The following is a 15,429-nucleotide window of genomic DNA, read 5'->3' as shown; positions in this document are numbered from 1 at the left end:
AGAGAGAGAGAGAGAGAGAGACACTATATATAGAGAGGGGGGAGGGGAGATATAAATGATCTGACCCATTTGGAGCCATGCGTACATCTGAGAGCCACCATCACAATCCATGTCTTGAGTCTGTGAACTTGCTTCACATTTTTATTACTATTTCTGATAAGAATACTCCTTCAAAGACAAGACTATAGAACTGGAGTATAGATCAGGAGTTCGCGCAGGGTGAGGAGAGGCACTGGACAGGGACATGTTGGCAGCCATGAAGGCAGCCATGATAGATACTGTGCTGACAGTGATAGCCTGTACACTGACAGTCATAATGTTCCATAATATTGGGAGCTGTGGAACCTGGGGCGGGGGTGTAGGCAAAGGGCACAGAGGGTTTCTCTATGTTGTTTCTTTACAATTGCATTTCAAGTCACAATCATAGTAAAATAAAATGTTTACTAAAGACAAGAAAAAACACGCAGCTGCTTGAAATCGCACAAAACAAGACCAACTGTTACCTCTGACAGCTTCGTTTCTGTTTGGAGAAAGAAAAACAAAACAAAACAAAAAGCAAACAAAAAAGATGAAGGGACCACAGGAACTCAGCAGGGACTCACAGCAGTGTGGTCACACAATGGCAGCCTGTGACATATTAGAATTTAACTATCTTCAAAGAACACAGATGGGAAAACTGCAGACAGGACAGAGCTCAGTGGCAGAGTGCTTGCCTAGTGTGCACAGGGCTCAACAGTCTTCCTGTAGCACTGTGTGGAGGGGGCTGGAGGGGGGGGGAGGCGACCAGGTCTGCAGGTCAGTCAACAGGGTCTGCAAGAGAAAGAGTGGGGACTAAGGAGCAAGAGACCCAAAGGATGAAGACAGCCTGTCTGCTCAAGTCTCAAGTCTTGTTTATTGGAAGGCAACTATGGGTGTATATGCCCTCGCTAGGGAGTGCAGCTGGAGGCACTTAACCACAAGTCCAGGATGTCTAGGAGAAAAACAAGAAGTTATCAGAGTGTGTTCAGCTGTGGTGGGCTTCTTGCAAAAACATCACGCTAGGAAAACAAGTCTCTCATCAGGGTGGAAAAGTACCACCTGTAAGTAAATAGCCCGAGATGGCTGCAGAGATGGTAGCTGCTTTCTGCTAAGAGTCGGCTCCCAACAGAAGGGGGAGAGGGAGAAGTGTCAAATGTATTCAGAATACCAGCATAATGTGACTTCCCCATCTGAACTAAAATTCAAGTGTCTCCAGTTCATACTACATTTGAAATCGTTTCGCTTTTGGAATTTGTATGCATTGTATATTAAGATTTACCTGTTTGTTTTTTAAAGATTTACCTGCTAGTCTCTGTCTTATGTCTTTTAACATTCAGTTTCCAAGTAACAAAGGCTTTATTTAGCCTGAAAAGAAAAAAAAAAATACTTCTTGAAGTTGGAATTCCAAGTCATGTAATTACATGGAACACATTTGTTAACAGCTAAGTAATGTTAGAAAAATTCCTTAGATGATGTGTTGTCTTGCACCACCAAAAATAAATGCTAAGCCATCCAAATTTTCTCCAAAACCAACAACAAAACATAAAGCAAAAGGCAAATGTAAGCAAAAGTCATTCCATTGCCTATAGACACAGAATTTGCTTGGCTGCAACATCCAAATAAATATTTTAAAAAATGTAATGTGTTTTTGTACATTAATTATACATATATTATGATCTGTATATATTATACACATATCACAATAATATGCATATTATACATACATGTATAATACATGTTATAAATGTGTATCCAACTATACATATACACGAGTTTCCTTTGTGTCCATCTCACCGGAAGTTGTAAAATATCTTAAACTTCTGCAGTAAATAGAAGTAATGTCTTTCATAGAGCCAGTCCATCGTAGGCATAAGCTCCACGTCCTCCATGTTGACGCCTGTTTTAGTGATCTGTAATTACAGAGGACAAAATCTAGTTTCAAGATGCTGAAAAGGGCCATATTCACCCTTTACACCCTAATCCCTCATCCACTTCATCTATCTATACCCGAATCTGACTTCCACACACACACTCTGTGGTCACAGTGCTAAGTACTTAATGGGAGTTTCGACATGAGGTGAAGAACAGTACACCAGTACTGACCAGTACACCAATTAGAAGGATTCCTCGTTGATCAGGAAAAATGGCTTCCCTGGCAAAGCGTCTGGCAAATGACTATGAGGACCTGGGTTCAATCCCTAGAATCACCTAAAAATCTGGACGCAGTCAAACCCCTGGGGAGCTGGAGATGGGTGGATCCCTGGAGCTTGGCCAGCCCGCCTACTTCTTTGGTGAGTTCCAGGGCAGGTAAAGACCCTATCTCCCCATCACAGAAAACAAGGTGGATGGCTCCTGAAGTTCACCCAACATTGTCCTCCCCTCTACACATGCACACACACATATAAACATGCACACACACACACTCTCTCTCTCACACACACCTACACAAAAAATAAATATCATTTATCATTCTTGTTATGCTAACAAATGCCTGTTTTCTAGTTTTTACTTTTAAAAAATTATGTAGAACAAGTATTTAATAGGTGAAAAACTCCTTCCAATTGAATTCTTAAACCGTAATCTACCAAAAAAGAAGAAAACATTATTAGTAGTAGTAGTAATTTTCTCCCAAGCTGTTTCTTTGTTGTGTGTGTGTTTTGTTTTGTTTGTTTGTTTTTTTGAGACAGAGTTTCTCTGTGTAGCCCTGGCTGACCTGGAACTCACTCTGTAGACCAGGCTGGCCTCGAACTCAGAAATCTGCCTGCCTCTGCCTCCCAAGTGCTGGGATTAAAGGTGTGTGCCACCGCGCCCGGCCCAAGCTGTTTCTTAAACATTGATTTCCTAAATGGACTGAGTTTTTCTAAACCACAAAGGGAGAAATCATATTGTTTCATTTACCTAAAATTACACAAATTACATACAATTGTAAACACATGCATACATACATACAATATACATACTACATACATGAATCTTATGCCACTTGGACTGGCAATGTTCCCTCCAAGAGGCATAGGCTACCTAACAAAACCCCCAGCATTAGACGTGAGAAACCCCTCTGAAGTTGTTGGTCAAGAGACTCTCAAACTAAATAAGCTGTTGTTGCTGCCCGTGGCGGTCTCCCGGAGGTGGGAGATGTGTCTCTATGTCTGAGGGTGCAGGACTCAGATGGCTGGAGCCGGAGCTGGCCTGAAAGCTTCCTCCCCAAGGGCCAGAAGGAGCTCTGCAAGCTGTAGACAAGAAGACTAAGGGACAATCCTGCTTAGCTGTGGTGCCTACGAACCACACGATGACCAGCATGGCACGATATCCCTAAAGCTGAGGTAGCGGCATTCGTATCTTGGTGACAACCAACCGCTCTCAAATGAGACATGAGGCCTGTTCAACAGGAGAGGAAACATGGCAACTCCCGAGGGTTAGTGAGGTGACGAATCGCAGAAGAGAAGCTACGGCAGCCACACTTTGTTAGATTGGCACAATTCCCGGCTGCATTCTAAATACTACTCCTTATGTGCGTAGGTAAGCATAGATGTTTCTCTCTGCAGCAGACAGAGGTAGTTACAGAAAACCACAGCTGGCCAAAATGCAGAGACTGACAGATCGTGGGGTGCCCAGGCCCAGTGGATAAAATACATCTACAACACAACATCGCACCTAACCTAAGGCTCAGGGAACAGGCCAGAAGAGGGGCTGGAAAGGCTGTAAGAGCTAGAAGACCAGAAAGTCTGCTGAGAGAATATGAATCCTGGGAAGGACAGGGAAGTTACAGGCCTGATATTGCAAAACTATGACTGTTAAACAAGACCTGAACAAGGGCACCAATAGACAAATGAACGTGGAAGGGGGGATTCCCATCAGGCCTTACCTCTAGACAAAGACCCCCAGGCACCCAAAAACCACAGAGTGAGGGAGAGCTATTGGATAATAAGGAAAAAGAAGCCATGAATCTGAGAGGGAAGAGAGAGGGAAACATTGGGGAGTTGGAGGGAAGAAACATGGAAGGGGTTGGAGGGGTAGAGGGGGGGGAAGTGATAAAACTATATTTTAATTTAAAATAAGTAAAAAATAAAGGAATACATTTAAAAGGTCTCTAAATTGGTTACTTTTATGATCCTCTCTGTTCATTTTGCTGTCAGGGTCTCCATGTGTACCCCAGGTTGGCCTCAGACTCACTCCTCCCACTTGTCTCCCCACCCTCACGCTTGGCCTGACCCGCTAATACTTCCTGATGTACTTGATAAGGCAGAGCCTGCACAGTTCACATTACCTTGGAGACAAATGAAGCAGTGACCATCCAAAACTCTCTGCAGTTTTTCGCTCTGTAGACAGAGACTGCTTGCAGGTCATACTCGTTAAACATGCCCCTGCTGTTCTCCATAGGAAGGCAGTATATGAATTCCCCGTCATCTTTCAAGCATTCCTCAGAAAAAGAAGATGCTTACTTTGACACAATTCAGTTAGCGAAACGGCTACATTGATCCAGTGGAAACAATGTTAAGACAGAACTAAAATAGGAATAGTATCAGTAAGGAAAATTAACCTCAAAACATGTCCAATTCAATGGGGCCGATCTTACGAAAGGGTTAAGGCAGTTCACTTGTATCCTAGGCATACACGGTGATAAGACATTTAGAAATATTTATCCACATCTTTATTACCAACTTGGTGATAGACTGTGAACACACCCCATCCTCTAAAGGTTGTAGATCACCTAACTTGAGAAGGGTCATAGACTCAGGAGGTAACAGGGTAGGAACTGGAACCCAGGTGTGACTTTAGATTTAATCTGGAAGCTTCTCTAGTGAGTGAGAAACATCAGTCTCCTTCACCGGGTGGTGGTGAGAAACTGGCTCTCACCCATTGGGAAAACGTAAAGTGTAAATTCTAAAGCTACTTTCTTTTAGTTTTGAAACATGCACTTTTAGCAACAATTTTTTTTTAAATTTCATACAAAATTGAATTTAATCATTGTGGAGTAATTTTATTAAAAGCATAACTTAGTAATTGCTGATCCTCTTAGAAACTGCTGAACCAAGTACACTAAACTTGTTTAGTGTTTCCAGTTACTTGGCATTTAGCTTTGGGCTCACGTTCATGGTCTTCACCTTGTTTTTCTTTCTTGAAGAGTATTTCCATTGTAGCTGTTTGTTTTCTTATTTTGGGTCCAATTATAACCTGCACTATGAGACCTTCAAAAATGAATTTCAACCCCGAAAATAAGAAGCAATGGGCAATGAGCTAACTTTGTGGTTGGGTGGAGTGACAAGCCTTACTGAGCTGTTTACCCAGCTTTGTTCTAATTCTATTTTCTAAGGTTACTAGAAACTTGGTGAACACAGAATCCAAAAGTCTTTTTTTTTTTTTTTTTGCATACAAATTAAGTACAATTTACTCAAGGCTCCAAAGCAGCCATGGACAGTTAGAGCTCTGTTTTATACTTTCAAACACAATGTCCACAATACTATAGCACAGTCTTTTTCCATTAAATCTTTACAACTCTCTAGAGAAATTCCCTTCATCTCAATTCCAAGGTCAAAGAAACTATAAATCTCAGAGAGGAGAGGAGATTGCTCAAGACAGCACAGTGAGTGTACAGATTGAAAACTACCTGGATCTGATTTATGAATGCACTTCCGCTCACCTTCTCTGACTATGAACAATGACCAAAAGACCTTTTATCATTAGTATAACCATCTGGAGCAGGGATTGGCAAACCAAGCTTGGACCAGGTGTCTGTTTTTATAAATAAAGTTTTATTGGCACACAGTCCTGTTCCTTCATTGTATACTGTGTACTGATGGTCTTGTGCTACAGAGGCAGGGTGAGTGCATCTGTGCGACAGAGAGCAGTGACCTCTGAAGACTCTGCTGACCCCAGGGTTTGGAGCAATGCTGCGTACGTATGTAGCAGTTTACTGAGTAAACAGATGACCAGTCACAGTTCAGGTACTGATTCAGTCGGTCTAGTACTAGTACAGCTGAGAACAGGAGCTTCTAGTAAGTTTCTTAAACACGCTCCTTTTATTCCTTCTTGTAAGTCACAAAGTGACATACAAAGATACCCCAAAATAGATTCCAGTTTAAGGCACATAGCAGACTGTCCTGTGGCCCCAGTGAATAAGAGGAAAAGATGGGGGGAACCATATGCAAGATGTATTATAGACTTAAAACTGTCATGAAATAATTATGATAACTTCTGTGAAATAAATTATATCAAGATTCTTTTATAGTTTGCCAGCATGTGTTGTAATTAATGTTATTAATGAGAATGGATAGAACAGTTACAATGAATTAAATAAAAGTTAATATAGTTTCAAATTTTAATTTTGAATAGTTGAAATTGCGTAAAATAGAATTGTACCTTTAGGCTGCGCCTTGGGAGCACAGTCTTAGGGTGGTACTTCAGAGAACGCAGAAATGATGGAGTTTCCCACTCAAGCTTTTCTCTAAGCCTAAAAATATGTTTTATGGCATCAGCCTCTTCTGGTTCTGGCAGAAAAAGGTTTTTAGAGTTCAGTATAAGTGCAAGTATGGACACCACTTACAAATATTTCCATATACAGAAAAACTGAATAGTAATAAAAGTTAACACAGCAATAAAAGAAGAAACAGCTTTAAACTAGGCTTTAACAGGAGCTCAAAGGAAAGCCCAACTATTTTACTTAAGACACCACAGCCTGCACATACATATACCTGTTTGCACACATGCACACCCCCACATAAACACATACATACACACACCACAAACATACACAAGGAAGGTGGGAAATAACCATATGTGATCATGAAACTCTTGCTAGGAGACACTATGCTAGATCTTTAGGGATAACGTATACTAACATCTACACGCATTTCTCCCTTATTTTGTATGAAATGTATTCCAAAACTGAAATAGATTTGTGGATAACAATGGTAAGATATGGATAGTGTCAAGAAAGGCAGGCAGACAGACAGACAACACAAAAGGTTTAATTACATAATCATAGATCATAAGCCACAGGAAACACTGGATCAGGACCCGGTCAAAAGCCTTTCTCTTTTCAGACTGAACATGACCGGAAGCAATAGCATCAGAAGAAGAGAGGAAGCAATGTGGGTCAGAGACATCCTTCGCAAGAATGGCCACTCACTCCATATATTCTTGCAAACCGTATTTCTTGATCCTGATTTCATGCTCCCCAACACCACCTTTTCCTTTTTTTGCTTTTATCTCCCATGTTATGCAGACTGTAGCTTAAACTTCATTTTATACCATTTCCCCCTCCCCGTTTTTAAATTAAGTTTCAAAGTGTACATATTCACAGTACATGTATGTGGCATATCAGATGTCATCAGCATGGCCAGACCACGCTCCCGTCACTGGTCCCTCCTCTGAGCTGTCTTCACCATGGCTGTGGGGGTTCACGCTCCTGTCAGCGGCACACGGCTGTTTCCTTTCCTCCCATCTTTGTGTGTTTTGTAACTTTTCCTCACTGTCCTGACTGGTGTGAGAAGGTCTCTTACTGAGTTTCTCGTTTAAATTTCCCTGACAGTTAACATGGTGTAACAGTTTCCACACACGTGTTTGTGTTTTATACCTTATGCTGTGACTTTCAGACACCCTGCCCATTAACTTACTGGGGGTTAACTTGAGGAATTTTGTTCCTTATGTGTTATGGAAATTGGTCCTCTGTGAGGTCAACAATTTGAAACTATTTTCTCTTATTCTGTGAGCTGTCTCTTCTCTCTGGTGACGTCTATGACGATGTTTCTTATTAGACAGTAAAACAAGTCACGGGAGCTTTTGAGAAGCACACAAGGCATGCCAATGGTGACATTGATCCTAACACCTCCTTCTGTGTCTCAGGCCCGCCGGAAGTCATGCACGGCAGCTGAGCAAAACCATTTCTTTTTGGAGAAGTGAAATTTGTGCTATTTTGTAAAACAGCACCAGAAATCTTCTCTGTTTCCTCAAAGCCAGCAAAGGAGAGGCTAGAATAATTCTGCTAGCAAGATGGCCTCTGATGCAGTGAGCTGTCCCCCAAGAGGGGATGCTCTATCACCTGTGCCACATCCTACTCAGTAGCATAAGTCACAGGACCCCCGCAGCACTCAAGGGAGGCTGTATACTAAACAGATGAAGGTTTTCTGCTGAGATATTGAAAAACCTGAATGTCCCAGTGTGGAGAAGGGTTCTGATGACAATGTGGTGATAAATCTATCTCTGGATTGTGGTATTCTAGTAAGAAACAGGAAGTTTCCTTTATAAAATTTATGATATTAAAATAATGATTTCAAATAAAAAGAAAGAATCAAAAATGTTGGTGGGAAAAGCATGCTTAACTATTTGGATATTTAATCTTTGCATTTAATCTTTGTATCAGGTGTGGTAGTGCAGACCTATAATTCCAGAGACTGAGATAAGGGGATCTCAATTTCAAAGCCAGCCTGAGAAACATAATGAGTCTCTGTTTATGACAACCAGAAGCTGACAATGTAGCTAGTGGTAGGCCACTTGCCTAGCATGTGCATGGCCCTAAGATACACACACACACACACACACACACACACATATATATACACATACACAAGCACACTACACAAACACATACACACACATACAACACACATACAACACACATACACATATACATACATGTATACCACACATACACATACACTACACATATACACATATGCACACACACATACACACACACCACACATACACTAAACATACACACACACATATACACACATATGCGCATCACATACACCACACATACACTAAACATATACACACACATACACATACACATATACACACATATGCACACACACATACACACACACCACACACATACACTAAACATATATACACACATAAACACACATATGCACACACACATACACACACACAAATCCCCACAGCTCTACCTCCTCTAGCCCTCCCCCACACTCAGGCATCCCCCCCCCCACACACACATACACACCCCACACATGTTTTACTAGAAGCATAAAACAAAGCTATAATTTGTCTTTCATGGAGTTCTAAAACTATAGTCAGAGAATATCTTCAGTAAGAACATAATCCCTAAATACTTTGTCAATTTTAGCAATATTGTTAGTTTCAAAAATAATTGAAAAAGTAGCAACTCTTTATGGTACAAAACCTTCAAGACTCTGTAAGACTTTTTCTTTTCTATAAAGTCAGTGTCCAACACAGGCAGCAAAACCTTGGGAAACTGTGGCAGTGTGTGCCATTTCCTCCAAGCTGGGACAGGGCCACGACATACCTGCTCTGTCATACGGTCGAATTCGGGACTTCTTCCTGGTTGTATGGGCAGTCTGCTCCGGCTTCACTTTTGCATTCCTTATATCGGGGAAAAATGGTTTTGAAACCCCTATACATTGTGGACTAAACTTTTGTTCAAGGTAACCTGTGAAGAAAAACATTATGAACTGAGTACCTACTGTGAGCTCTGATAATACCATAGTAATTTCATATACCAAAGAACAGTCAGCCATTAGATGAGGTGCTAGGAGCTTGTGCTGAGCCAACTGCCTGCGTTAGTCATCTGGCTAGTTTCCTTTGCAAGTTACATGCCTGCCTTACCTTTCCCACCTTTGAAATGAGGAGGTAACAGATGCCAAGTAAAGAGCTACTGCCCTTGCCCAGAGGGTGTCCTTGACAACCAGGCTGCAGTGAAGGGCGGGGAGGAGCCAGAGCTCTTGGAATAGAAGTTAATGACAGTGGCAACTTCTCATCCTGATCATCTTTTGCACCTTCCGTACTTCACCTATTGTTCCAGTAAGAACCTCAGAGACCGCCGAGGATTAAATTAGTTAATACTGCTACAGTCCTTTCTAAGGCAAATGTCAAGTGCTTTGCTGAATAATTTTATCACTAGAATACATCTTTAGAGTATAAGCAAATACTCATAGGAAATAAAGAAATCTTTTAATTAACTCTAACATGGGACTGAGTACAGAATATATTTAAATATGAATGCAGAAGAACAGAGTATTGCTAATATTTCTTGTATGGCTTACTTGACTGGTGGGTTACATTTAGAAGATTGGGGGAAGTTATTGATAATACAGGAATTTATAGAAGCAATTGTTCTCTTACATTTAGCAGATACATATACAGCAAAGGCACCGAGCCACAACTTTGTAGGTGAAAAAATAGTGTAACTACAAACGAAACTGCAAAACTCAGTTAGTGCAGGAGCCCAGTGAGTGTCATCGTGTCCCCTTTCAGCCTTTAGTCCCTCTTCAGGGACTCCTGTGGTCTGAGCAGACTCACACAGTCATCCTTTCCGTGGAACCACATGCTGAGAGAGGGCGAGGGTTTGAGGGTTAGGGCAGGATGAGAAGCTGAGGAGGAGAGAACCATGAGACAGCAAAAGCATCGCTCGGGAGATGGACGGCCAGAGAAGGTGGGTTTTCCTGGACCAGAAAGAGCTGTAAGATGCGGTTATTCCCCGAGGACTCTCTCAACTGGCAACTGTCTATGGTCTCATGCTCCACATAGCCCAGGCTGAGAAGCAGATTTTTCTTCCCACTCACCACTTCCAAAACAATCAGTACCTTTTAAAAGTAAAGTCCTATTCCATTGAAGTTCCTGGCTTTCTGTTACAACACACGCACACGCACACGCACACGCACACGCACACACTCCAGCATTTCCCAGGAATCCAGTTGCTGGGTCGGTCACTCAGTTAGCTTGTAGCATTGGCTCCATAAAGGGCTCACTTTTCTGTTTCATGATCCTAAACTGAGACCCATTTGATGCTAAGTCCTTTTGCTATATAACAGATCTCCTCAAATCCCGACTTCTCGATCTCTAACATGTACACAACTATAGGCCACATCTACAACACAGTCTTTAAAAGGGGGTTGTTTGTTTTTTACAGATTACAAGGAATATAATTCAACAGTGTCTAATTGTTCCATGAGTGGCTACTGTTACACCATACTGAGTACCTGTCCTCCATCCTTTTAGCTTGCTTTTGTACCCTGCAACATGGCAGCCTTTCACCTCATCAGTCTGCCCACCCCATCGCTCCACAACTCTCTTACAATCCACCATCCTTCCATTTTTTTCCGCCTTTCCTTTTTATCCACTTTAGATAACTTCACTATTTTTACACATACTCTTGTCAACATCTTAAACTGCCTCTCTTCAGAGTTGCCCATCTCAGTGCTATCAGATAAAGATTCACAGCAAAGTGGGCTTCAGCAACTCCACAAATTCACTGTAATTAACTGTACACAGACCCTGAAGACAAACCAGAGATCCGTTGATCTTTTATCCACTTGTCTTTTTCACTTTCAATGGTTATTTTTAATTTTTCTCCAAGCTCTTCCAACTTTCAAATAAATGTTACCTTCTGGTCTCTGACCTTCGATTTAATTGCTTTTCCTCTGGTTAACATGCAGGGTTACCAGACGAAAATTTCCTCAACTTGCAACTGACACACAAGCCAAGCTCCCTCATCTGTACCTGTGGTTCTCTCTTACACTGACACCTGCCTTTCCTGATACCAGAAGATTCCTTCCCATCTTTTATTTCCATGTCTGCATTGTTAACTGTGTTCCCCTGCACACCCTTCCACATTAAATCCACTCTTGGACTACACCCCAGTTATCCCCACACGATGTCTCTTCACAGATGAACTTCTTTGAAGAGTTGTAAATGTTTTGGTTTTTTATCACCCAGTTCTTATTCCACTGCAGGAATAAGAACTGGAATTACACCAAAATGGCTCTCACATGACTACACTTTTGAGGTCAGTACAGTCAATGGACATTTTCCACTTCTGAGTTTCTGAGTGTATTAATGATGTTTCATATTTTAGACAATATTTTTTTTCAGGAGGTAGGTTGGGACAGGGTCACATTTTGTACCCCTGGCTGGACGAGAACTCACTACATAGATCAGGTTGCTTTCAAACTTGTAACAATCATATTGCCTCTGCCTCCGAAGTACTAGGACTACAAGGATAAGCTGCCATTCCTAACTTCAATCCTTTCTCACACAGTTATTTTCCATTGATTTCTGTGATACCACATATTCATTTCTTCATCATCCTGTCCAATCTAGTTGACAAATCCCATGTCTATATCTGACATTTTTCCGGCTCATAATTGATAGACATTTTCCCTAAGTATTCTCATTGTGACCATGACATAAACTTCCAATCTTAGACTACTTTCAAATACATCTTTGGCCTGACATTTCAGAGCTCCAGAATCATGTTCAGTGGTCTCCTCAGCATCGTAACTGGCATGAACCAAAAGTATTCCCAACTCAATATATCTAAGCTCCAAATTCATGCCCACTCCCCAGGCCCCACGAATGCTTGTGTGAGGTTTTATATTTTAGTGTATGGTACTACTATTCATTACATTAAAAAATCCAGAAACCTAGGCACCATCTTTAACACGTCCTGCTCTCCCCACTCCATCAGCATGAAGGATTAAGACTACCTTCATGACAGCTGTCTGCTAACCAGTTTCTGTGGGTCAGTTTTCATTCTTTAATCTGTAGTCTTTTTCAAAACAGAAATGGGAGCATATTAACTCCTTGTCTGACTGTAATGGATGCTGGGTATGGAGGGGGACACCTTTAATTCCACCACTTTGAAGGCAAGGCAGGCAGATTTCTTTGAGTATGAAGCCATCCTGAGCTACACAGCAAGACCCAGGCTAGCCAAAGCTACATAGTAAGACGCTGTCTTAAAAAGCAAGATCTGGGATTGGGAGGTGCCCTGGAGACGTGGCTTAGCAGTTAAGAGACACACTGCTCTAGCAGAGGGCCTGGGTTTGATTCCCTACACCCACATCTAGTGACTCAAAACTGCCTGTAACTGCAGCTCCCAGGGGTACGACCACAGATCTGACCTCTGTGGGCTTCTGTGCTCATTCACATACACATACCTACACCTAAACCATACACATAATTAAAGGACACACACACACACACACACACACACACACACACACACTTTACCAAGCCTTCCACAGTTCATATCTTCAAGCTCTTTAACCATGAGGCCAGGTCCTCACTCTTCCAACCCTTGTGTTCCTACGCAGCCCACTTTACTGTCCTTTTTCTCAGAAAACAGCTAAAAGATAAAATTCTAACAGTCTGCCCAGAGAACGCCTGGACCTCTGGCACTCAGACCCCTTCAGGGACTCACCCACTGATCCTCAGGCCATGGTGGCATCAGTTGGAGGAGTGGCCTAAGTATTGATTGGCTTGTTTAGGTGAAAAACATGACAATGGTCAAAGTTTGGTCTCGTTCAGACAGGAAGGGACCACTAATTTTGAGACTGAACAACACCCGAGAAATGATACAGAAAGCAGAGGAAAATGTCATCTAAGAAACTGAAGAGGGATTGGGAGGGAAACGGATCGGCCGGTGAGGTGCTGGCTGCTAAAGCGTGAAGACCCAAGTTCCCTCTCCAGGACCCATGAAAGAAGAGCACCGTGTGTGATGACACTTGTAGTCTGAGGAAGAGGAGACAGGGCGCTCCCTGGGGACTGGCCACTCAGCCAAGCCTACCTAGCCAGTGAGAGAGACCTTGTCTCACACGGCAAGGTAGAGCGCATCTGAGAAGTGACACTGAACTCTGCCTTTTGACCTTCTATGTATGTGATCTCATATGCACATATACTCATACCATGTGAGTATGTGGGAATGTGGGTATGGGAAGACAAGGGTGAACGCTCACACCCACAGACACACACACACACACACACACACATAAAATGAAAGGAAGTTATCAAAAGAAAAAAATTTGCAGAATGGTGGAGTGAAACAGATCATTCTATTTTTAAATAATTTCTGAGGATTTAGCCATGAGGAAGCATCCTTGGAAGAGTCTCATCAGTAGGATGGAGGAGGACTGAGCAGGTGAGGAGCAAATCACAGACAGGGAGAGGTGGGAAAGAGCAAATCACAGACAGGGAGAGGCGGGAAAGCCAGGCTGCTCTGTCAAGAGTAATGATGCTGGAGTAGAGACCGCTGGAAGGGAGCACAGGCCTCCAGGCGCTTCTGTCTGGGTTTTTACAGAAGGCATGGAGCACATCTAGGTGCTCAGAGGACTGAGGAGGGGGAAGAAGGCATGGGAGAAGGAGCCTGATGGAGGACTGACTAGCTGGATCCAGGTCAGTGCTGCAGACACCCGAGTTTACCAAGAGGGGACATGAAAGAGCAACACAGAGAGAACCCGCCCAGCCCTTAAAACTCAACGTTCTGGGTAGGGTGGGATTTGAACAAAGGGGGTGCGTGTGGAGGAGCGATTAGGACACCAATAGTTATGGAGTGTGTGTGTGTGTGTGTGTGTGTGTGTGTGTGTGTGTGTGTGAGAGAGAGAGAGAGAGAGAGAGAGAGAACATCCAGAAAGCAGCGAAGACTTAAGAAACCATGGGTGCACTGCAAAGTCTAATTGGTGGTGATCGCACTATAGAGTAGAAGCATCATCGGGCATCTTGCTGGTGCCAGCAGCACGCCTGTAACGTTATCATGATCGGTATCAGTTTTAGATCATGACAGTCTTGAGAAGCAGGTTTCATGGTTGGAGGCATTTCCACCTGCTGCAACTCACGGGATTGGTTGGACATCCAAGCTGCTTTTTGAAGGAAAGTGCTACAGTTAGACAACATAGAAACAGCGTGCCTGGATGGTAGTCTTGGTCGTCTTCTGTTCCCTCTGAACTCGAGGACTCAGAGGGCGTTTTCTTCCCCACAGCCGGAGCTGATCTGCCATGTTTGCACTTTCGGTCTTTATGTATTGAATGTCTAAGATGACAAAAAAAATAATAACTGTAAGAAAACAAACGACTACACAGGTTCTCAGGCTTCGCAGCTGTAACTGACACAGACTGCTGTACGACATGGCTAACACTATAAAGTTAGTATCTCCTCTCTGCTTTGTAGCACAAAAATCACATTAATCCCCCCAAAAGTGTTTGGCTAGCTATCTGTAGAGCCAAACTGAAACACTTACATAGAAATAATGAAGTGCTAAATGAGTCTAACAGGTGTTAACATAAAATAATAAACATTTGAAGGTTTAAAGCTTGACTTCATTTCCGAAGAGGAAGGAATTAAGTTAGCTAACTCCTGCCTTTGACTTGGCGGCAGAGGCAGTTACCTGGAATTCTATTCTCCATACTGCCTTTCTTCATGAAGAGAATAGTAAACGATCCATCCATGTTAGTTATAAGTGTTCGGAAAGACTTCGTAGGGGCACAGAGTCAAAACCCAGTGACTACAGCTGACGTATGCAGTAGACAAACTCATATGGCAGAGGAAATAGTCAGGGATCTGTAAAGCCTTCAGTGTGTTTTCAAGTCGGGAGGATGGGTCTACTGCTACATTAAACAAACCAGAATGAAAAAGAAACCCCACAAACACAGC

General features: G+C 42.5%; 1 protein-coding gene across 1 annotated transcript in view; it reads right to left on the bottom strand.

Moving 5' to 3' along the window:
- The window catches only part of Dnah14 (dynein axonemal heavy chain 14), a 218,934-nt gene extending 203,710 nt beyond the window's left edge, over positions 1 to 15,224 (bottom strand). Inside the window, exons 1-6 of the mRNA XM_029538709.1 lie at positions 15,164 to 15,224; positions 9,293 to 9,436; positions 6,379 to 6,506; positions 4,286 to 4,438; positions 1,813 to 1,928; positions 1,321 to 1,383 (exon numbers count right to left, since the gene is read on the bottom strand). Of these exons, the coding sequence (XP_029394569.1) occupies positions 1,321 to 1,383; positions 1,813 to 1,928; positions 4,286 to 4,438; positions 6,379 to 6,506; positions 9,293 to 9,436; positions 15,164 to 15,224 (665 nt within the window). The remainder of the gene's footprint in view (positions 1 to 1,320; positions 1,384 to 1,812; positions 1,929 to 4,285; positions 4,439 to 6,378; positions 6,507 to 9,292; positions 9,437 to 15,163) is intronic.
- Positions 15,225 to 15,429: the final 205 nt, after the last annotated feature.

Source organism: Mus pahari, chromosome 5 (genome assembly GCF_900095145.1).
Source record: "Mus pahari chromosome 5, PAHARI_EIJ_v1.1, whole genome shotgun sequence".
NCBI classification, from domain to species: Eukaryota; Metazoa; Chordata; class Mammalia; order Rodentia; family Muridae; genus Mus; species Mus pahari.
Note: the sequence above shows the minus strand (reverse complement) of the source record. Positions and strands in the feature narration are given on the sequence as shown.